The sequence below is a fragment of the Lissotriton vulgaris genome, chromosome 3_1 (assembly GCF_964263255.1).
Source record: "Lissotriton vulgaris chromosome 3_1, aLisVul1.2, whole genome shotgun sequence".
Classification (NCBI taxonomy): Eukaryota; Metazoa; Chordata; class Amphibia; order Caudata; family Salamandridae; genus Lissotriton; species Lissotriton vulgaris.
Window position 1 is genome coordinate 523,654,319 of NC_141689.1, and position 23,628 is coordinate 523,677,946.

At 49.6% G+C, this 23,628-nt stretch overlaps 1 protein-coding gene across 2 annotated transcripts in view; it reads left to right on the top strand.

The window, feature by feature from the left end:
- GFM2 (GTP dependent ribosome recycling factor mitochondrial 2) overlaps positions 1–23,628 on the top strand; it is a 336,627-nt gene that overhangs the window by 101,317 nt on the left and 211,682 nt on the right. For both annotated transcript variants that reach the window (XM_086960777.1, XM_086960778.1), the window contains one exon: positions 12,100–12,180. In XM_086960777.1, coding sequence (XP_086816903.1) covers positions 12,100–12,180 — 81 coding nt within the window. The remainder of the gene's footprint in view (positions 1–12,099; positions 12,181–23,628) is intronic.

Consider the following 23,628-nt stretch of genomic DNA (forward strand, 5'->3'; position numbering starts at 1 on the left):
AATTATCTAATCTGCTGGTTTTAGGTGGAAGAGCCCTCTTGGGCCGCATTGTATCTCCCCCGTAGAAGTGTTGCTCTATTACTTTGTTGGGCCGGGCTCCAGCCTCCTCTCTGGCCCTCCTTCAATTCTTTTGGTGAGTCAACTTTATTAGTCCATTTGGAGGGGGGAGGGTGGGTGAGAGGGGGACTCCCACCACAGGAACTCTGATTTCCTCCTTGCTTTACATCAGGCCCTGAGACTGTGACCAAGTCCAGAACCGTTCTGATCCTCTTTCTGCCAGGCCGTCAATTAAATGCGGTGGGAGCAGTCCAGACCCTCCAAAATTGCTCACCTCGCTTTAGATCCAGGGAGCTTATGTGCTGCGTGATCTGTCCCAGGCTCTGAGGCTGAAGTTGAAGCTGTTGTTAGCTGTGCACTCACAGCACCATTCGCCAGGCCTCTTCGTTATGCATGTTTGTGGGGTGGCCCCGTATTTTCCCTGCAGGTCACCGCATTAACCAGTTGCTGGCCCTGCGTAGTCCTCCAGGCTGTCTCTGTTTGTTCTGCGTCCCCGGCATCCTCTCCTCACCACCGGGGGACGGGGAGAGGGGATCAGGCATCTGCCCCCTAATCTCCTTCGTCCATCCTTGCCCGCACCGCCAGCCGCTATCACCTCCTGCCGCGGAGGGGGGTGGGGGCTGAGACAAGTCGCCAGTTCAGGATCGGCGCACAGGGCTATGTGCGCCTTCAGGTCACCTTGGGACAGAATCTGAAAGCAAACGTGGCCCGAAAGCGCTGGATATGCTATGTATAAAAGCCTATCATCTGCATTTAAAGCTATGCAGTCTTCGTGAGATGAGTCCCATCTCCAACCCTGGAGTTGGTCATCTGATCTAATGAGTCGGGCCAAGGGTTCAATGGTAAGGGCAAATAATTTGAGAGAGAGGGGACATCCCTGCCTTGTGCATCGTCTTATGTGAAACTCTTCCGATAGGATACCATTGATCATGACCCGGGCTGAGGGGTTGGAATAGAGCTCTCTGAACAATCCTCTGAAGTATGGGCCTAGGCCCAGGTGGACAAGTACGGCTTCCTGGTATCCCCAGTCCACCATATCACAGGCCTTCTCAAAGTCTATTAATAGGAGAGACAGGTACGGTGGGAGGAGGTGTCTGTAGGCGGGTGCTCCTGCAGGGCATAAACCCACATTGGTGAGAGTGCACGAGGGTCATATTTACCCCTTTGAGTCGCCTCGCTAGGATTGAGGCGTATAACTTAACCTCTGTATTAATGAGTGAGACCTCAATGTCGCATGCAAAGCCTCCCCTCTCCAATGCATCTTCATACAAAGCCAGGAGGTGTGGGGTCAGGAGGTCTCTAATGCCAGGTAATATTTCACTGGGCATCTATCGAGGCCTGGGGTCTTATTTGTGCCCAGTGATGAGATGGCCGGTTCTATCTCTTTCAAAGTAATTCCTTGATCCAGCGAGTGGGTCTCCACTTCAGACAGTCTGGTAAGCATGGTCCCTCCCAGGAAGTGCGTGATAAGATTGGCAGTTGGGGCCTGGGTAGTGGAGTAGAGCTGTTTGTAGTAGGATGCAAAGGTCTGGGCAATTTCCTCTTGGGCCCAGTGTGTATTGCCTTCCAGGTCAGTTACCTCAGAGAATAGCCTATTGGCGAGAGGGCAGTTTGCTAGGCAGTGGAGGAGTTTCCCATTTTTGTCTCTCCAACCGTAGACCAGTGCCGAGGAGGACCTCCCCATTTGCTTAGCCGACTCGAGAGAGATGTGTCGTAGTTCTTCACGGATGAGATCGAGCTGGCGGGCCTGAATGTCCCCAGTCTCTGTGCCCTCAGCCCCCTCCAAGAGCATAGCCCGTGCTTCCAGGTGGGCGAGATGTTCATCACTGGCCTGGTACTTTCTTCTTACATACCCGTTGGAAATACCTCTGATCATTGCTTTACCAGCTGCCCAGAGGGTGTTCGCCAATGCCAACGATCCCATATTCTCTAGAAAGTATTGGCACACCTCCCTCTTGAGCCTTTCTTGTAGAGTGTGGCGGTGGGCCGCCCTATGTCTAGCACTAGCGGGGAGTGGTCCGAGAGACTTTGGGCAAGCATGTGGGCATCAACAATCTGTCTACAGTCGGGGCAGGCATAAACAACATATCAATTCGTTAGTGAGTATGGTGGGCAGCTGATGTGTGTGTGTATTGGTGGAGGCAAGGGTGCCATGTTCTCCAAACATCACATAGCCCCAGACGGGAGGCCCAGCCGGTAAGTTTCTTAGCGGAGCTAATTTGTTGTTGGGCAAGGGTGCCAGATGCATCACTTTCCGGGTTCATGACTGCGTTAAAATCACCTCCCACCACTGTAACACCCTGGGGAAGAGAAGACAATAGGTTTCTGAGTTCGTGGAGAGAGGGGGTGAAGACTGCTGGAGGCATATAGTCCGAGATCATGTTGAGATAGCATCTCTACACTACGCCCAAGAGGGACAGAAAACTCCCATGGGGATTGCAGATTATTTGGCCCACTACAAATGGGAGTGAGCGACGGAGGAGGGTCGCCACCCCGTGGGACCTCCTCGTGAAGCCTGCATTATACACTCTGTCATAACCCTGTCTCGCGAGAAATGGACATTGATCCCCTAACAGATGAGTTTCTTGCAACATGAGCACATCAGGCCTAGAGTGGGTGGAGGTCTTCAGGACCGCGGCACACATCACATTGTCCAGGAGTCGGTTAACGTTCCAGGACAGGATCCGCAGGGACTGTAGGTCTTGATTTGCAGTGGCCATAAGTGGGAATGCCAAAAGGGTGGCTGCTTATGGGCCAGGGTGTATTGGGGCTCTCACAGGAGTGCACCATGTGGGTGGGGCACATGAGGAGTAGTGTGTGATTGGTACAGGTCTGTCTTGTCGTGTGTCACAGGTCTGTCTTGTCGTGTGTCACATAAAGCCCAATCAAAAGAACCCTACACAAGTAACAAAAACCCCAGAGAAGCCCCCCAGCCATCCCCCTCCCTGTATTTCAACCCCAGAAGCATCTGTCACCCTGTAAAAGAGAACTAAAACAACAACAAAAAATTGTATAACCGGGACAGAGTGATGGGCCCCTCCATAATGACATATGTTTCCAAGTTCTGGAGTCTGGAATTCTTTGCCTATACGAAGGCCTTAGTATGTTGGTTCTTGCTGCACACAGGACCTTAGTTCAAATTGTTGGGCTGCGTGAAAGCTTCAAGTCGGGGATCTCTACCATTGCCGGTGTCAGGGATCAGGTCACAGGCCTTTCAGTGGTGTACTCCTGCTCAGCCAAGGGGGCATGCGGCATCCATCCTGCCGGTGACACAGAGGTGCTCTCGGCCACTGGCTCCGGCGCTGATGATTTTTTCCTACTTGCTGCACGCCCCCGGCAGTACCAGTTGCGACGCCCCAGTGATCTGGAAGCCCACCTGTTCTAGTTATTGGGCTGTCCTCTCGCTGCTGTGGAGGTGGTCTTGGCCCCTCTGGTCATAGGGCATTCTTCTGTGGCCCAGCTCCATACCGGGTGTTGAAGAAAAAGCTCTTGTTCTCGTGGATCACTCTCAGTCGTGCTGGGAACAGGAGTATCTGAGAGGCCTAGCGTGCGTAGCTTTTGTTTAACTACAGTGTACGATCTTCGCTGTGCCTGTACTTCTTTGGTGTAATCCAGGGAGATCATAACTTTATTTGCTTGGAAGGAAAGGTCGGCCTGGGAGTGTGTTTCCTGCAGAGTGGCATCTCGGTCTTTGAAATTGAGGAAGCGCATTATGACGGGTCTAGGCGGTGCTCCTGGGGGACGACGGAGTGCAAGTGCGACGTGTGCCCTCTCAATCACGAACCATGCAGATAGGCAGCCCTCAGGCATCCAGGACTTAATCTAGGTTTCTATGAATGGGGCCACTTGGGGGGGCTCCGTGCCCTCCGTAAAACCTACCAGAAGGAGGTTATTTCTGCATGAATGATTTTCTGCATCCTCGGGTTACCTGTGGAGCTCCGAGGTCTGAGAGAGAAGCTTTCAGATCTGGAACTTCATGGTGGAAAGCTCATTCTTTACTAAGGACAGCCGGGATTCCGCCTCCGTGATTCTAGCTGTGGTGTTGTGAAGAGTTCTGGGGCGTACTGATCGCTTGAAGGATAGTGGCCAAATCCCCCCCGGGTGATGGGAAAGCACTGCTGGGAGCAGCACTGGTGGCAGCAACATTCGTTGTAAATTGCTCCATTCGTGTCTGGGAGGGGGAAGGTTTGCTGGTCTATCCTTGCCCATGTCTGTCCTTGTGTTACTAAATATTGCTGCCGTTAGGGAGTTGAAGAAGGTCTTCTAGAAGTCAGTGAAGGAACGGGGAGGGGTGTCCCCTGCATCCAGTGGCCAGCATGGGTGATTGCGATGGATCATGTGCGGAGTTGCCTTGTGTCTGGGTCCTCTATCTCCCTTGGGAAAGCCCCATGGACGTTGGCGCTATTGGGGTCGCTACCTGTTCGATTAGGGGCTCCCCAGATATTTCCTTCTCCTTTTATGCATCTTTGGCTGCAAAATTGCCTTTCCTGCTCCCATCTGGGGATACAGGACAGAGGGAGACCGGGTGTTAAGTTGGTGTATGTCCCTGTTGTGAGCATGGGAAGTTCGTTCCACGATGTTCCTTTTTGCCTCCTTGGCACACACTCCTCACTTGCTCTGCTTGCCGGGGATCGCCAAGCGTTGTCTGGCTTCTTTTTTTTATTTTTTTGGGGGGAGTTTTGAAAACTTTATTTAAATTTGGTTACATTACAATTAACAAGCATGTCTTCACATATATGGTTACAGGGCATATAACAGTGGTCCAATCATTATAGTGTGAAAAAACACAGTCCTGCAGTGAGCATTCCGGTGCCTTCCATAGCAATGTCCAGAACCTTATATGTGCACCATGTCAGTCGCTAGATGTTGCCAACATTCGTATACAGTAAATTACATATCACATTTTCTACCTCGGAAGCTGGAAAGGGATCATGTGAACCTGGGTGGGATCTTCTGAGTGGGCATCCTTGTATCAACAAGCCAAGTGATGTGGAGGTTAGACAATAGGACATGTGTCATGAATGGCATTGAGGTCACGAGGGTGGGGGAGGAGCGGTCATACGGTCATGTGGCAAGATTGAAGTCGAGGACGGTGTTGCATCAGTATTTGGATGTATGCTGGGATGTGCAAGTAAGTAGCCCGTGAGGGGGACCCATATGTCTGTGGGTAGTGATGCAGTGGGAAGTAGTTCTGCATAGTGGAATAACTGTTCCTGACGGTACACCAAGTCCGTCAACCAGTCTTTAAACTTAGGTGCTCGTCCTCTACCCCATCGACAAGCCACTCAACTTTTGGCGAGCAAGAGGCCCAGGGCAACATATTTCCGGTGCGTTTTAGGAATGTGGTTAGTGTATCCCAATAAGGCAAGGAGGGGAGTTTTCGATATAGTGATGGTGGTAATCTGTTCCAGGGCATCCAGTACTTCGTTCCAGTAGTTGAGTACCCTAGGACAGTTCCTGACTAGGTGGAGAAAATCAGCATTTGGACATCTGCATCTGTCACAGTGATCCATTTCCCTGAGTTTATATTTGTACATCCTAGCAGGGGTGTAGTACGTGCGGTGTATGAATTTGAAGTGGGTAATACACAATCTGCTACTGGCTGAGATTTGTTCCGTCTGTGTACAGAAATATCCCCATTGTTCGTCAGACAATTCAAAGCCCAGTTCGGCATTCCATTTTACGCATGCCGGGCAGGGGGATCTGAGGTGCTGAGTGTATATGGTGTGGTATATCATTGATACAAGGCGTTTTGGCGAGGTTATGATGAGCATCGCATGAAGCGGGAGAAGACTAGGGGGTTTCTGCTGTAATTCTGAGAAAATGGAGCGGACACACTGTCGGAGGCCTATGTATAGGAAAGTTTCCAGAGGGGTCGGCTGGAGTGACTGGAAGAACATGTCCATGTTACGAAACCTACCCCCCTGATACAGGTCTCCCCATGTACTGATAAGTACTCGCCCCAGGAGTTGCTGAAAGGCTGTTTCTTGCAGTAGTGGCATTTTGGGGTGATATAAGAGTGGTAGTCTTGATGAATATAACGTGGGAGTTTCCATAATGAGCTGTATACGGTGCCATGCCATTATTGAACATGTGAGTGTGGTAGGTTCCTTCTCGCTGGGTTGTATGTCAGTGTAAATCGCACCTGCAATAGGTATTGGGTCAGCCAGCCAGTGTTCCACCGCTACTTGCGGCATATATCGAGGTGGGTACACCCAATAATAAACGTAAATAATACAGCTCCATGTCCGGAATATCAAAACCACCTTGTGCATATGGCCTAGTGAGGACGTTCCAGCTAACTCGTGATTGCTTACCCCCGGCATACCAGTCGGATCAGCTCAGTATGTAGTACTTGGAGGAAATACCTGCCAGGGGGAAACGGAATATTGAGGAAAAGGTAAAGTAGTTGTGGGAGGATGACCATTTTTATCAGAGACGCTCGTCCCGCTAAAGACAAAGGTAGTGCAATCCAGCGAGTGATACCATCCTTTATACACTCGATAGCCGTGCCATAATTTAGACGCATCAACTCGTCCCTATGTTGTCTGGCTTCTTCCTCGTCACCTTCCCTCTGGCTTGCGGGTAGCAGTTATTTGCAGGCCTATTCCAACCCGATCATAGCGTTCCCTGGGTTTGGGTGGGTGAAGCGTAGCCCCACATTCACATTGGGATGTCCCCATTCTGGCAGATGGGGCCACTCCTAGACTCCGCTCTGGTAGGTCCCCTTTACCTATGGATATTGCTCCTGCAGTGAAACACAGAAGGAGCCGATGATTCGAATGGAGGCCCTGTGTACCAGGCAATGAGTGGGGGCTCCCCCTCTGCAGGAGCAGTTGCGGGGTGCCCAGACCCCAGGCATCCCCATGCTGTTCCGGGCCTCTGGGCTCTATTCGGCTATATTCGGAACGTCTGGCTTGTTCCGGTCCCTCCTCCAGGCCTCCCCGTATGCCCAGGTCCTGGCCGGAAACCAGGCCTTGGTCCCGCCCTGCGGGTCCACTGGGTCACTGCTGGATTGGACTGCAATGGCGCAGGTCAGGGTTCCATCCGCATCTCGAGGCCGCCATCGTGGTTATGTCTGGAGATGCTAGGCATGCTCTAGCCGGGAGGTGCTGTACAGAGAACTCCTCGGGAATTCGACCTCTGCAGACGACCCCACAGCAGGCCTGGACCTTCGGGCACCCACCTCGACACTGTGATACACCCTCTCCACTCGCCTATGGCTGCTGAGGTATTCTGTGCAGGGTGGACCCTGGTGTCTCTGGTTCCTGGGTCTCGATTCAGGCATCAGGTCTGCCTCTTTCTACCCTTCGGGCAGCCCAGGTACATCAGAATCCGGAGTCAGCGGAGACCCAGGCCAGGGAACCGTCTCACAACCGCTGGCTTCCAACAGGTGCAGCCCTCGCAAGTGTGTGTCAGAGTTCCGTTAGCGCCCCTGGTCCTTAGTTCTGCAGGCCGCAGGAGATGCCCAACCTTCTCCCTCGTGGCAGAGGATGACTTGCCTGGCTTAACCGTCGGTCGCCTTCACGGCCTCCTCACCGCTCCTGCTCCACTGATCTGTGGATTCAGCCGGACCCGGTACAGATAGGAGTGTGAAGGCGCCAGTCTCTGGGCCGCGGTGCAGGAAACTAGTACACAAAAGTCCTGTTTCCAGGGGGTCTCACCAGGGGTCCGACTGCCCCGATGCACTCAAGCGAAAGGGCGGAGGAGGTCACGGCCCAAGACCCGCTCCACAGCTCCACTGGTGTACTGCAGGATTGGACCCCACATATGCGGGCCGGGACTCCATCAGCAGCACGGGTCCGCCATCTTAGTTGTGGGGATCAGCTGCCTGTTTGCGGCACCAGCCAGGCTCAAAGCCTCAGCTTCTAAGTGTGATATTTTTCTCCCTGAGGCAAGCAGGAGCCCCTGGGAATACTTTGATGCAGGTCTAGCTCCAGGGATTGGCATTAGCAATGAGCGGATGACGGAGGGGTCCGGAGCGCACTCAAAGTGCGACTGCCATCTTGATGCTCGTAGCCATGCCTCAACATGCCTTAATATTAGAGACAAACCAATTCTATGGAGGCATAGGATTTTACTTCTTGGTGTCCAAGAAGAACAATGCAATGGTCCGAGGCCCATTCTAGATCTTCACCTCTATAACCTGCTCATTAGGGAGGGGAAGTTAAAAATGCTTTCTTTGAGCAAAGTACTGCTGGCCCTATATGGAGGGTAATAATTGGCATCCCTAGATATCCAGGACCCCTACTCAATTTGCCAAAACTCCTCACCCACAGACATTATCTGAGATTTAATGCGGGGTCCTAGCACTATCAGTTTGCCATCCTGCTGATTGTACTGATGACTACCCCACACATTTTTACGAAAGAGCTTCACTGCAGCAGTCATGATCTCTGTATTTCTGTACTTGGATGACTGATGTGTTTAATGGAGTGCCTGACACAGGTTGAAGAATTCTGGCCATGCATGATGGCTATCCTCCATGTTCTGATCTTTACTATCATTACCCAGAAGTCTCACTACACTCCAATACAAAAATTAACCAGCATGGAAGCAGTCCTGGACACAGACCGTATGATGTTTTCCCTTCCTCTTCAGAAGATCATGGATGTTCAGGAGATGATTTCGACATTTCTGACTTAGACATGGATCTTCGTCCTGCTTTTCTACACCTGCTTGGTCTCATGGCCTTGTGCATCCTATTGGTGCCACACTGCAGATGCCAGATGATGGGCCTTTAGTGGTACCTGAGAAAAGTGTGGCTCCAACATCAACAGGGTTGTACTGCTTTTAATCAGATCATCTAATTAGTCCAAATGGGTCTGCATTGCTGGATGGTCCACTGCAGCCTTTTGGTGTGTTGTTCCTTCAGCCCTATGCAAGCTTAGGCTGCCTTGGTAATAGATGCCTCCTTACTGGGCTGGGGTGCTGATTTGGGAGGAATGATGGTGCGAGTCCCTGTGAGAGCAACATCTACACATAAAAGTGCTGGTGCCGCCGGTGGTCCGTCTTCCTATGGAGAGATTTCTTCCTTCAATCTCAAACACCATTTCTATTCTGTTAAACAATACTGCCACTGTGCATTCTGTAAACAGACTGGGTGGTTTGAAGCCATAGATCCTGCAATGGGAGATGATTTGCCTGTGGCAGTGGGCCGAGATTTGAGGAATTTTCCTGGTAGCTACTCGTCTTGTAAGTTCACTCACCATGTCAGTGGATACTCTGTCATCGCTCACTGAAGCACCACCAATGGAAAATACTTCCAGAAGTGGCAGAGGATGATCTTCCATAGACTGGGGTGCCATACAGTGATCTCTCCACCAAGGCTGAGAACAGGAAGTGTCCTAATTTCTATACCATATACTTTCCTCTCTGTGATTACCTGGATAAATTCCTACCGGTTAGTCTCTGGGCCTTCTATATGGATTCCTACCAATTCTGCTTCAGCTGATGGTCCTGTTGAATGTGTGGGAGGATCAGGCCCAATTGATCTTGATTGCCACACGTTGGGCAAGAAGGATCTGGTGCACTAATGTGTTGGCACTCCGCTTTAGGACACTCCTTCTCTCACAGCAGAATGGTTGGATCTTCCACATCAAATCCCAAAGTCTGTGGCTGCACGTGTAGAGATTGAGCCACCTACAATTCTTTTGCCTTCCTGCTGAAGTTGTGGACGCCATCTTGGCTGCCAGGAAATTATCTATGAAATCCATTTAGGCAGATCACTGGAACAGATGTTCAATTATGCTTGATTGTTGCTCTGCAAGTAATTTCAGTTAAGGGCTATGTGTCTGCCCTTTCCCCATTCACAAATCTCTCTAACCAGCCAACCATGTTTATGTTACCACTAGTGTTGCATTTGCTAGAAGGTTTACTTAACTTATTTCCTCCGACTTCATACATTGTTCCGTAGTTGGAATCTTGAATCTTGTTTTTCCTTTGCTCATGGATTCCCTAGTCAAACAAAAGCACTGTTGCCAAGTTCTACTTCTCACTCTGAAGACAAGATAATTCAGCCCATTGAGACAAAGAACTTCAGGCCCTCTAAGTTGGTCCACCTTTCTTGGTTTTATACTCCGATGCGTTGGTTCTTCCTAGCTGCCATCATACCCCCTCACCCGACTTACCTAAAATGATACTATCTGTGTGTGGTTGTAAAGGTATTGACCTTTACAACCTCAGCCCGTTACCCTTTGGTCCTTCTTTATTCCTCCTCATCCCACCAGAGAGGAGCAGCAGCTGCCTAGACTGTGCCACTGATGTTCTGTGTCTTTTTACATTGCTCACACTTGACAGGACAGAATGGATGAATATTTCTTTGTCTGTTTCGCTGAAGCTAAAAATTGAAAATGTAAAAGCTGTATCCAAATGCACCATTTCTCTTGGGGAAATTCTTTTTAGTCAGACCTGCTGCACTTAAGCTAAGAAAGACCCTCGGGAGGGCTTTTGTGTCCACTTCATTAGAGCCATGGCTGCTTCTAGCATTCTCTCTAGAAGCATTCTCGTGGTTGCCATGAGGCCCCAAATCATCCTTGCATTCTTTTTCCAAACATTACTTTCTCACAGCTCAAGCACCCACAGACTGCTCCTGCACCAGGAGTGTGTTGCACAGTTTCTTGGTTAATCAACACTGCTCGATCTTACCTCCCACCCTAGGAGGTATTGCTTTGGGACTCATTGGTGAGAAATCTGCAGGAAGAGATTTCCTTGGATTAAAGTTATTTATCTCAGTAGCAATATTTCTGGTAGACACACAATATTCTTGCAGATTCCTCACCACTCTCCCTACTTTCCTGATGACTAGCATAGAAAATAATCAAATCTAAAGTTAGGCAAGCGTTTTATAGACTGGTATTTTTGCGGTCATTGATTTTCATAATTCCTTTTCTCCCGCCTTAATAGAGCTCAGAAAAAGTACTAGGAACTCACACCTAATATACTCTGATTTCATCACGTAGGTTTCGAATTGAGAAGGACTGTATAAAATGGTTGATTTTATACATATGTTTTATTTTTTTTATTTTTTAACCTCAATCCCTTGTATTCCCTCACTTTCCAACATACTGTTCTTGCTGCTGAATGGGGTTACTACAAGAAGCAAGTATAAGGGTGCATAGTTCTTTGCTAGTGACAATTAAAAATGTAAGCAAGGGGTTACCTCTTGTGAGATCCTGTCTTCAGAGTAGATAAGTGTTTAAATGTAAATGTGTGGCAGACTGACACTCTCTTTTTGTGTAATAAAGAACATACAAAGTAGTAATGTGATAATGAAAAGGGTTGTCCTGATTTATATTGCAGTTTTATTTTTTCAAAGCAAACTTCAGTAGATGAATGTAACAGTCAATTCGTGTTGGCACCTTATAACTGTAGACTTGTTAATACGTTTCTTAGGTATCTAAGCACTATACACAAATTCACTAGTGGCCCGACACCTAAAGAAATCATCATCTAAGGGGAATTTGAAATTCACATCTAAGGGCTGAGGCTTTAGGATCTCTTCTGGGCCAAACCCTATTCCTGACTACTGTATTCATTTCTATTTATTGATCGAAATACCATGCATCCACCACCCCCAGCCCGAACACACTTGAAATTATACGGTTTGTGGTTGTCTGTGGGGCTGACCTTTACAAATCTCTGCCAGTAGTAAGAATGTGGTTCTGTGTTTGGTGATTTGGTCTACACCTTGGGTATGCATGTGCTTGCTTTGCTCAACTGCACATCCTCAAAGCAGTTTCTGATTCCGTTATATTGTATAGTTTTGCATTGTTGAAGAAATAATCACATATACTTGCAAATTGCCATAAACCTCTTGAAAATGCACCATTTATTGTCTTATATATTTCTTACGTTTTCTTCTCCACTTAAAAATACCATTTGCCTTAAAGTGCTTTGTACACAAATAGACAATAACCTTTTTAAGCTGCGCAAGATTCTTCATTCTTCCTAAACTAACTTAAACTTGTTTTTGAAATAAATTATTCAGCTGGGTATATTTGTCTTTTGATGTTCTCCGGAAATTTCTCTAACTTTCTGCAGGTTGCAGATATGGATGATGAGTTTGCTGAGCTGGTCTTAGGTGATTTCAGTGAGAATCCTGATGGAATACCTGTGGAAGAGGTACATTCGGATTCTGCCATGATTTAACTGTGGTAGTTTTGCCGTAGTTTGTTGTACCCTTTTTCTGTTCCAATTTCCCCATCAATAATGCTGGAAGGTTGTACTCTCTTTATTAATTTGACTGTTACTGACCTATTCGCCCTATAAGTCCAGTGATATTTACACCTTTCTGTGTTCTAGGGTCTTTCCCCTCAATGATGTATGATCTGATCAACTGACCATACTCATAGCCCGGTCTCTAAAATATCTCTTTCTATGTTGTTCTTGAGATGCAGTTCTTGAGATCTTCCTGATAACTGTACAATGCACACCATTGTTTTCTGCTGGGTGTAGTATGTGAATTTCGAATGTTGAAAGAGCTAACATTTGTGAGATGAGTTAGGTAAAACTTAATTTCATAGAAACAATATATTTTTTTATTGTTTAAAAGTTTTTATTGGAGTTTTTGTATTACACTGTACCAGTTTGGACAGCAGACATATCACTGTTTAACAATCATTCATACATGTTGCGGGAATCCGCAGCAATTACGAGAATCAATGTCATATATTTTCTAGTCCAAAAATCATATCATCGTAACATAAACCACAAGATCATTACCGATTTGTTTCGTTGTGTGGTAATGTGGTCTGCTGTGACTGGTCTACGTTGTTACGTTGTAGCAAAGGGTGGTATAACGCCCCATTCTCCATACTTGTGTGCCGGCTCTTTTTAGAGAGCCAGATCATTTATTCTACTCCGTGAATCCGGCTTGGAACTGCTGGACTGTGAACTGTGTGTAAAGAACGTTGGGAAAGGGGGGGGGAAACCTATATTTCAGGCAGTTGTGATCAGTCCTGATGGGCTATGAATTGACTAACTACAGAGCTGCTGGGTGAGCCCCAGGGTACCAAAGGGGGGAAGAGCGCATGTGGGGGTGGACCGGAATCCCAGGAACCCCGCCTATCCAGCCCATACCTCCTGCCTGTCGAGGTGCTACCCGCTATATCAGGGGCCTGTATCATGGGAGATTGGGGGGGGGGGGGGGGGTATGAGGTGGGAGCTGTGTTGTTTTGGGTGTTTCTCCCGCTGCAGTCTCTTGTTTGAAGTGGTTTAATAATTGCGCCCATTCCATAGATACTGGGTGTTTTCTTGTACCCTTTACTTCCTCCTCTCTCAGGGTCTCTTCCTCCCCTGCTCCCCATTTGTTCATTGCGCCTACCAAAACTGCCTCCGGGTGCCCTGCTGGAGTCCTTCAATGCATGGCTATAGTTCTCTTGGCTAGGAGGATGGCCAATGACGCACAGGGCCATTGTTGTTTTTCCGACTTCTTTTTCCGGGGAACACCCAAAGCGCACATCTCCCATGTGTTGATGTTTGGGAGATTGACTAGTGTTCGGAGCGTTTGATGTATTTTGTTCCAGTACTGTTGTATGTTGGGACAATCCCAGAACATGTGCCTAAAGTTCGCCTCACATGTTTGATAACGCGCTAATGCAAATCCTGTGTCAGGGTAATAACGGTGCAATTTATCTGGCGTGAGATATGCGCGGTGCAGAATGTTGAATTGTATGTTTTTGAATCTGGCATTTCTGGAGACCTTATTGGGATATTCCAGTGCTTGGGCCCATTCGTTATCATGAAATGCCCGACCTACATCATTCTCCCACTTCTGTCGCAAACCATCAAGGGGTGTGTCAGTAAGCCCCCGGATTGCTTTGTAGTGCTGCGTAACTAAGTGCTTGCCCGCTCCGATTCGCAGTATCGTGTGCAGAACCGGATGCGTCGGGGGGGCTCTCCGACCCGAAGGTCCCAGGGTTGATGACCGCTGTCTAAGAGTTGCCTGTGTGTTAAGAATTGCCCTGTTGGAGGTTATACCACTCAATCATCTGGGCATACGTCTTTAGCTGTCCCTCGTGAAATAAGGCTTCTATTTTTGTGATGTCGTGATCGGTCCAGACCCGGAGGGCTCCCTCGGTATAATGGTTGTCTCCTCGGGGGAACTCCACAAGAGAAAGCAACAGGGAATACAACGGTCGTCCCCTTGACAAGCGGTGTATTCGCATCATACATTTGCGGGCTATGGTAACCTGCAGCGAGTGCATGCACCCCGATTTAGTGCCCATCAGTAACAACCTTCTAATAGCGGGGAGGGGTAATCTGCCGTTCTCAGTTACTGTTTCCCCCGTGTGCCTCTCTGCTGTCCAGTGAGACAGCCATTGAAGTTGTGCTGCTAGAAAATATGATTCAAAGGACGGGGCTCCTAGTCCCCCGCATGTCGTGGGCAGGTACAGCGTGCGCAGGGCAACTCTGTGACGGCCGTCCCCCCAAATCAGTGCTGTAAGTAGTGTGTCCAATTCCCGGAAAAAGGATCGCGGCCGGATCACAAGGAGGTTTGTAAAGTAAAATAGCATTCTAGGAACTATGATCATTTTGGCTATGGCTACGCGTCCGATGATGCGCCAGATGCAACGTTTTCCAGAAACCCACCGCCGTATGCAGGCTCGCCAACGCTTTGATTACCCTCATAGAGGTCCTCGGAGATGTGGTATAGTCGCACTCATAGGTATCGGGGAGCCGCTGTGCTGCATGCTAGCTTCTGGGTACCCACCATGACGTCCAGGGGAGCCAGATGGGGGCTTCCCCAATTGACTCTAAGACCTGAGGCCTCTCCGAACTCCCGCAGCGCCTCCCATATCGAGGTAAGATCACTCGTTACGTCCCTAACATAAATTAGAAGATCATCGGCGTAGAGAGACACGTAATGCATGCCGTCTGCTATTGGGATTCCCCATGCTTCTCCCTCTCGGCGCAGCCTTATAGCCAATGGCTCCACTGCCAAAGCGAAAAGGAGGGGGGAAAGGGGGCACCCTTGCCTGGTCCCCCTCGCCACCGGGAACGGGGCTGAGATAAGTTTTCCAATCCTCACCCTGGATGTGAGACCTCTGTAGAGGAGCTGCGTGTACTACATGAGTGTGGGACTGACTTTTATTATCCGAAGGACAGCAAACCGATATGACCACGTTAAGGTATCGAAAGCTTTCTCTAGATCCAAGATCTGGCATGCAGCGCGTGGGAAGCGGTCTTTTACCCTGTCCTGGACATGAAACAACCTACGCAGATTATGCGAGGTATTACATCGTGGAACAAAGCCACATTGGTCTGGTTGTACCAAAGCTAGAAGGATTTGACAATAGTGATCAGCCAATAGTTTTCCTAGAATTTTACAGTCCGCATTTCAGAGCGTTATCGGCCTGTAGGAGGCTGGGAGTGTTGGATCTCTGTGCGGTTTCAGGAACGTCACCAGAATCTACTCACAAAGAGAGCCCGGAAGCTCTCCCCTAGCAAGCTCGTCTTTATACATAGATGCCAACAGATGCGCCATGTGGTTCACAAACGTGCCATAATACTCAAGTGGAAAACTGTCCAACCGCGGCGCCATCTTTTGGGCAAGCGGTCGAATTGCACACTTTACACCCACTGGCATGATCTTTGTGTCCAGTTCCTTCCTATCTGCAGGAGAAATTTCGGGCATGGACGATGGGCCTAGAAACTGGCCAACTCTAGAGGCATCCTCGCACTGGAGCCCGGTATATTTCTGCGTAATAATCATGAAATATGCGTATTATGCCAATTTGGGGGTGTTTAGGAGACCTATCTTTCTTTATGAGCTCTGTGATTGGGCGCGCCGTTGTGTCTTGTTTAACGAGCCAGGCCAACAGTGATCCTGTTCTATTGTCCTCCCTGTGTGCTCTTGCTGCATATGCGCAAAAGTTATATTTGCGCAGGTCTCGCATAGTTTCTGCATGGGAGGGTTTTGCTGCTGCCATCTGGGCTAGTGTGGCTCTCCCTTGGTCTGTGGCTTTTGACAGTTCCTCCAATTCAGCCTCTGCGTCTTGCAGCGCTCTTTCCAGTGTTCTCCGCACTGCCACCACTTGTTGGATACACTGTCCCCTAGCGCTGGCCTTAAATGGGTCTCATTCGATTAATCTAGTGGACGCCGTGGCAGCGTTTCATAGAAAGTGTTCCTGAATGTACTCTCCATGGGTTTGGCGGAACGCTTGGTCGGTGAGGCACTCTTGGGGTAGTTTCCATGTTGGGACTGGGGGATGGGGCGGTCTCCACCTGAGGGTCACTGTGTGCGCGTCATGATCTGACACTATCCTGCCTAAGTAGTCTGTGTGTTGTACCTTGGGTAGGAGAATTGTGGAACACAAAAACCTATAACTCTCAGGTTGTGGAGAATGGAGTGGAAAGAGTAAAGTTTGGTGTCAGGGTTCCGTGCTCTCCAGGCGTCCACCAACGCCCACCGATCTACCCATCGTCAATAGTGTTCGGACTGTTTATGTGCAGGTGAGTGTACCGGTGGGAGTGCGATCTGTCTAGGTGCACATCTAATGTGCAGTTGTAGTCTCCCCCTTGAAGCCACGGGACCAATGTGTGGTGAGACAATATACCTGTAAGTCTACCCCAGAATTGATCTTGTTCAACATTATACGAGTATATGCTCCCTATGAGTAGAGGGTGACCTTCTAGGAGCCCAGTCAGTAGTGCGTATCGTCCATCCTTGTCTATTAGTTGTGTGTGATCCCTGAATGGTACCCCCGGTCTGATCCATATAAGTGCACCTCTGGCGAATGCGGAGTACGTCGTGGCGCAAATGATACCCCGCCATTTTTTGCGGAGATGGTCTACCTCCGTTTCCGTCGGGTGCGTCTCCTGTAGGAGAGCCACTTGGGCTTGTTGTCTCTTGATATACGCATAGACAGAGTACCGTTTGTTGGCTGTATGCATTCCCCTGACATTTATCGTAATGAATTTTATGTCTGTGTTAGTGATCCTGGGTGTCATGTGATATGGTGTTACGTCTGTGTTTTCCCGTCGGGTATCGCTCCCTCCACCCATTGAACGCACCCGTCCACCTGCCGTCCATCATGTGCAAATGATTGGTATGGCCCGCTGTCGTTTCCTTGCCCTCCTGGGGGCTCCTGGGGGAAAAGGGAGAAGGGGGGAGGGTAAACTGTAACACATTACCAAATCGGAGGACCCATCACTCGAAGTAATACGTCCAAACTGCTTGTCATGTACATGCTTTAGTTCGTTCTCATGGGGTGGTGGCGCTGCATCCCTCCGGTCTCTATTTCTACCGCTGTCTATAAGTGATTCGAGGGAAATGCCCACTAGTGCCGCTTCTGTTCTTTGTCATGTATCACGGGCTGAAGTATTGCGCATTGCTACCAGTGTTGTGACAGACACGAGTAATCTCAGTGTCCCGATGACTGAAGTGGATGTTGCTCAGTTTATGAACACTGCGCCCGGTGGCCATGTCGCACTCTCTGTGTGGTTCTGATTGGCGATGTTTCATTATATCAGTGTGTCCGCCGTTTGAAGGGTCACTATCGGAGGTGTCTCTGAACCCTCTCGGGATGTGGGTGCATCACTGCCTTCATCTTCTGAGCTGAACAAGTGTGGGCCTCTTTCTATGTCTGAACTCTCCTCCGTGGGGTTCATTGTTGCCACTGCTTGTATTGCTTTCCTTCGTTCTGATATGATTTGTGCCAGGTCCGGGGAGCTCGTGGTGCCTGGTGCACACTGAGTTGCGTGAGAATGACCTCCTGAATCGTCTTCCTGAGCTTCTGGACGGTCGACCACCATGTGTACTCATGGCGTTTGACAGGTGGGATAGGTGTTGTTCCACCCATTTGCTAGCACCCATTGGATCCGTGAAGAAGTGAGTGGCACCGTCGTGGATGATTTTAAGTCCGTCAGGAAATAGGAGGGAGTATTCTATATTCTTTTGCTGCAGGGTGCGTTTGATTGCTAGGAAAGTGGCTCTCTGTTGTTGGACGGCTCGGGAGTAGTCTGGGAATAGCATGACTTGTTTGTCCTCTACTTGTAGTCGCAACTGCTGTCTAGCTGCTCGGAGGATAGTATCTCTGTCTTGATAGTGCAGTAACGTCAAGAGAAACGGTCGTGGGGGGAGGCCCCGTTTTTGTCTGCGTGCCGGGACTCTGTGCGCTCTCTCCACAGAAAGTGGGGGGGTCAGGGCGTTCGCAGGCATAAAAGTGACGATCCAGGTTGTGATGTATTTGATTGGGTCAGTTCCTTCTGCCCCTTCCAGCATATTCATAATTCGGATGTTGTTCCGTCGGGAACGCCCCTCCAAATCGTCAGTTTTGCTTTTCAATGTTTTTATCCGTTCTTGCATATCTTTTATTGCTGTATGGCGCTGTTGCATTGGTGGTTCGAAAGTTTGTATCGCTTTTTCTCCTTGGGTGACTTTGTCCGCTAGTTTTCTATGGTCATCTCGGAGGATATTGAGGTCTGTAGCCAGATCGCCGAATTTATTTTCCATCGTGACTCTAGAGTGTTCTATGGCCACAAGGACCTGGTCCAGTTTTCTGGACATGGAGTCGCCGCCGTTGGCTCCTCTCTTGGGCGGGTCACAACTGGTGGCGGGGGGCAGCTTTCTGTTGTTCCAGAGCGTGAGATGTCGCTGTTGCACGAGGGCGGCCCATGGCCGGGTGGCCTGTTTATTTCTTGTATGGAGCCGGTGTTCAGTAGCGCTCGGATCCGTTCTTGGCCTTGGCGGGAGCTGTCGGTTGGGTGCACCCGATCAGACGCGTTTGGTACTTTCGCAGCCGTTGTGGTCACTGCTCACTTTCCCCCGGGGATGCGGCTCCGCCCCTCGGCGCGTGTGTTGTGCAATTCAGATGTCTCCCAGGCACAGTCCGCCTCGTGTCCTCTCGCTGCGTCTCTTGTTCTCCTCCACTGTCCGCACGTGAGGAGAACAGCCAGCGGTCTCCCAGTGTGTTGTCTCGGCACCGAGGCACAGTTTCCGCAGTTTCTGTGGCTCCCGTCTGGTCTGCAGCGATGTGGCCGGGGCTTATTCTACTTGGCTTGTCCCGCCTTTAGCGGAGGTGATTGGTGATCGTGGAGTGGTCTGCCTTTGGCCTCTCCACCACGCAGCAGGCACATATGCGTCTTGGCGCTCTTGATAGCGCTGCCAGCCGGCTACCCCTCCTCAACCGCTCCAAGCCCAATCGCAGGATGTCGCCTTGGTCTCCGGGACTGCAACGCACAGGCCGCTGGCCACCCGCGCCCGCCACAATGCACACTCTCCTCTTCTTCTTTCTGCCCCTCCACGCTCCTCGAATCCTGGCACCGTGCGGGGTCGCGTCTCAGAGCCCCTGTTGCCCTTCAAGGTGTGTTCACAGGAGTCCAATGCTCATCTCCTTCATGTGTTAGTAGTAGGGGGGGGGGCTGCACCTCTCTACTCAGGCCGGGTGTCGAGCGTGTCCCCGCAGGCCCGATGGACACTTGGGCAAGGGGGGGCGGCACCGTCCACAGCTCATCCGATCCACCGTCACTCCTCCCACCGCACCATCTGCTTATTATGGAATCTTGGCCACACTTCCCAGCAGCCTGGAACCTCAGGCCGCAGGGTAGGCGGCCCAGTGCAGTCATCAAGCCCCGGGGCACGAGATCGTCCGCCGCCCTGGAGCCCGTCCTATGATCTCCGCACACCCACCGGTCCGTCACCTGCAGTGTTCCCGCTGTTCAACTCCGGCGTGGTAGCGCAGTGGGTTGATGCTTGCTTTGTGTCCTGGCCGTATACGCTTGGCTCCCACTAGGCCATCCTCCTGCCTACACCTTTGGAGTGGGTACGCGCAGGCCTCCTCAGCCTCAAAGGGTCCCACTCCTGGCTTGAGTCTGCTTTGTCGGGGTCCGCAGAAGTGTTGTCCCAACTCTCCCGAAGACCCGGATACTTCACGGGGATGGGGGAGGGCCCAGACAGTGTCCTCACTATGCAGTGGCGTGGATTTCTTCACCCCGGCTCACCGTCTACAGGACCGCTTTGCAGCTCCAGTGTGTGGGAATGCGCACCCCCTCAGGGCTCGCCGTGGGGCCGCCGCACCCTCACCTGGTGATTTTCTGTTGCCTTCTCCTTTGCAGCTCCAGTGTGTGGAAATGCGCACCCCCTCAGGGCTCGCTGTGGGGCCGCCGCACCCTCACCTGGTGATTTTCTGTTGCCTTCTTCTTCCTCTGGTATCGGCGCCCGCTCCATCACTCAGCGAGCCGTTTCGATGTTCGGAGGGACCGCCATCTTGTCTCCTGGTCTCGAGGGGTTCATAAAGGGCGCTCTAGTCGCACACTCGTTATACGGTTCAGGGGTTTAAGCCCACCAGGACGTCCCCTGCTCTAGCCTGGCCCAGGCACTGCGTGACGCGTAGTTGGCCGGTACATGGGGCTATAATGCGTGTCGATTACACGGGCTGCCGGTCGAAGCCTCAGGGATATGCGTCCGCCATGTTAGCCTGCTTGGCCATGCCCCCTTCATAGAAACATTAATAATAAGAACTCTATGGGCCACTGTAATTAACATCCGGCTGTGGCCAAGTATGATCGCTTTAAGAGCAATCCCCCTAAGTGAGGCATTTACATGACAATGCAGACTATCTTATCACAGTTTTTTTTAACAATAAATTTGATTGGGTTTTTGTTATAACACAACTATCCCAGTACCATGTTTGTGACCAATATCCCACCACATACGATACAAGCAGACCTATGCAAGCTTTTTATTCTTCTTTGTCTATCAGTTGGTACAATCACCTCTCATTGTATATCTCTAGGCCAGCAATATTGACTCAGTTTGGAGTGGTGGGCGGAGGGGAGGAGTTAGGGGACATGGGAAGAAAGTGAAGACTGTTAGCTGTAGTCCCAGAACATACGCCGTTATTGATTCATTGGTTCTGAGAGCAACCCATCTCCTGTGTGTGCTCTGTTCCATCCCCATCTCCATCCTACTCCTCCCACTCACCATCCCTACAATCTTGTCAAATTTTTGTGGGCAGCCCCAGTCTCTGTATACTGCCTTCTCCACGATCATACATGCATTCATGTCCATCTCCCAATCTCGTATTGTGGGAGGTGTCAGCCTGCCCCATATTTGACCATGTCCCAGTTTGCCACCATGTAGCCCAGGTTTAGGAGTAATTTATGTAGCTTGTGGCCTACACATCTTACCACACCCCCCACATTACAAGTGAGGCTAGAGGTTCAGTTGTACAGTTTGCGGCCTCCTCCAATCTTTGTGTTATTATTTGCCAGGATCTTTGGAGTTTGGGGTATTCCCACACAATGTGGAAGAACATACTTCTCTGCCCACAGTTTCATAGACATCCCTCTGCTTTTGTCCAACCTATTTTGTGCAGCAGTGTTCTGCTGTAGTATACCCTATGCAAAATTATTAAATGTATAAGCCTGTAACTGGCTTTTATGGACACTGCTCAGGGAAATTACTCTGATTCCCCCTCCCCAATAGTCTTTTTATATGGTCCCTACGTCTTTTTGCTATTTTTCCTTTAACTTTTCCAGTTCTTTTGGAACATTAAATGTGATCATCCTGTATGCGAGAAATACAGCCTTAGTAGTGATTTGTCCATCTACCAATCCAAACCCTAATGAGGTGGGGGTCCTTTTTCGTCTCCTCAATGGCTGGCGTCCTGGCTTGTAAGGCATGTTGGAGGTGTAAGTATTTGAATGTTTGGGATGGCGCTGTTTTATACTCAGAGTCTGGAGGTGTTCAAATAAGACTATACCATTCGCAAACCACACCTGTTCTAGTGATGATATGAAAATTAGATCCCACTTCTTAAAGCCTGGTAGGTTAGCCACTTCCCTTAACCTGGCTAGTACCAGGAGGCCAGGTTAAGAGGAGTGACTAATTAACCAGGTGTTGTGGGGATCAGTCTTTTCTCCCATCCCATACTCTGGCCTAGTTTATGCCACATTTGTATCACAGTCTCTTTTGTGAGAGATAGTGGGCTTTCAGCCTTTCCACAGTGAAAGAAAGGTATTCATGTATCCCCTCTCACCCGGATTAAGTCTATCCAGTCGAAATTCTGGTTCCCCCATTAGGGAATAGGCCTATTTGTTAACTCTGCACACTTGTGCTACTTCATAGTATTTAGAGATGTTTTTGCAGAGCAATTTCACCTTCGTATGTTGAGTGTTGGAGGGTGCAGCGTTTGATCCTGGGTAGGCTGCCCTCCCAGAGTAAAGCCTGCAACAGGTAGCCTATCGTGTTAAAGATATGAATGGGTATCTCATGGGGGGCATTTTGTAGTATATATGTGAACCTGGGCAGTGCTATCATTTTGTAGATCACTGCTTGTCCCATTAGGTTAATCTGTAAGTGTCGCCAGTGTGCTATGGTTCCTTTCAATTTAGTCAGTAGAGGGTTTTATTTGTCCTCAAAGTGTACTCCGTCATCTTTAGTAATCCACAGGCCCAAGTATTTAACTGCCATGTTTCTACCCATGGGGTGGTGGTAGTGCCTACCTTGGTTGCCAACCACACATTGGGAACAACAGCGATTTCTCCCAGTTGATACGGAGGCTCACAAATTACTGGTATGTGTCAAAACTTTGTCACAACCTAGCCAGGGACTTCTTAGGGGTAGCTAGAAAAGCCTGAAGCGCATGCCTGTCCATGTCATGTAGTGGCTTAACCACTTTATTCGTCATCTATTAAAAGTCCGGTAGGACCTCGCTTTTTCTAGGGAGGCCTGCTGCTCCCTCATCAATTGCTGTGTGGGACAATCGTTAATGAAGTCATTGAGTTCCGACAACTGTGGAGTGTAGTTTAACCGGTAAATGGCTTGAAAATAATCAGAGAACGTTCCCTGTTACATCCTCAACCTCTGGTGCGTGAACTTGTCTTTGTTCCCTTTCCCAACTGTTTAACCATGCTAATAGTTTCCCAGCCTTGTCCCCTATTTCATACAGCTGTTTTTGTTTGAGCAGGTAAGATGTTTGTACGTTTTTAAGTAATATAGTTCTGTATTCTCTGTTTTCGCTGCTAGCCTTCATGTTGCACCAGGTGAGAGTCTCTGTGCGTATTCCACTTCTAACTTCCTATGGACCCATTCTAACTCCTTCACCTATTTCTCTCTCTCTCTTATATGTTCTAGCTCTCCTGAAAACGATTTCCACTCTGATAGTGCCCTTATAGGCCTCCCAGAGTGTATCCGCCCATTACTGACTCATTATTTGCTTTGAAGTAACACGCTGTGGGATTAGCCAGGCACCATGTTTTCATCCTTCAGTCTCCGGTCTTAGGCTTATTGTACATGTCCAGTGCCACCGACAGCAGTGAGTGGTCTAACAACCCCCCCCCCCATGCCAAGCATTCTGCCATCGCGGATTGAACTAAGGTTGTTCAAGGGGTGAACATCTTGTTCAATTCTCAAGTGGGATTCATGTGCCCCCTAATAATAGGAGTCGCAGTCGTTTCTGCGGGTGAAATTTTCTCCATATGTCTCCCATACCCATAGCTAGTAAGAACTCTTGCACGTTTCCCAGTGTGCTCTATAGAGGTTATCTAGGGATGGTTTTCTATAGCTATAGATGGACTGCCATGTTGAAAACCCTCTCAGCATTGTTCGGACCTGCAGTAGGTCAG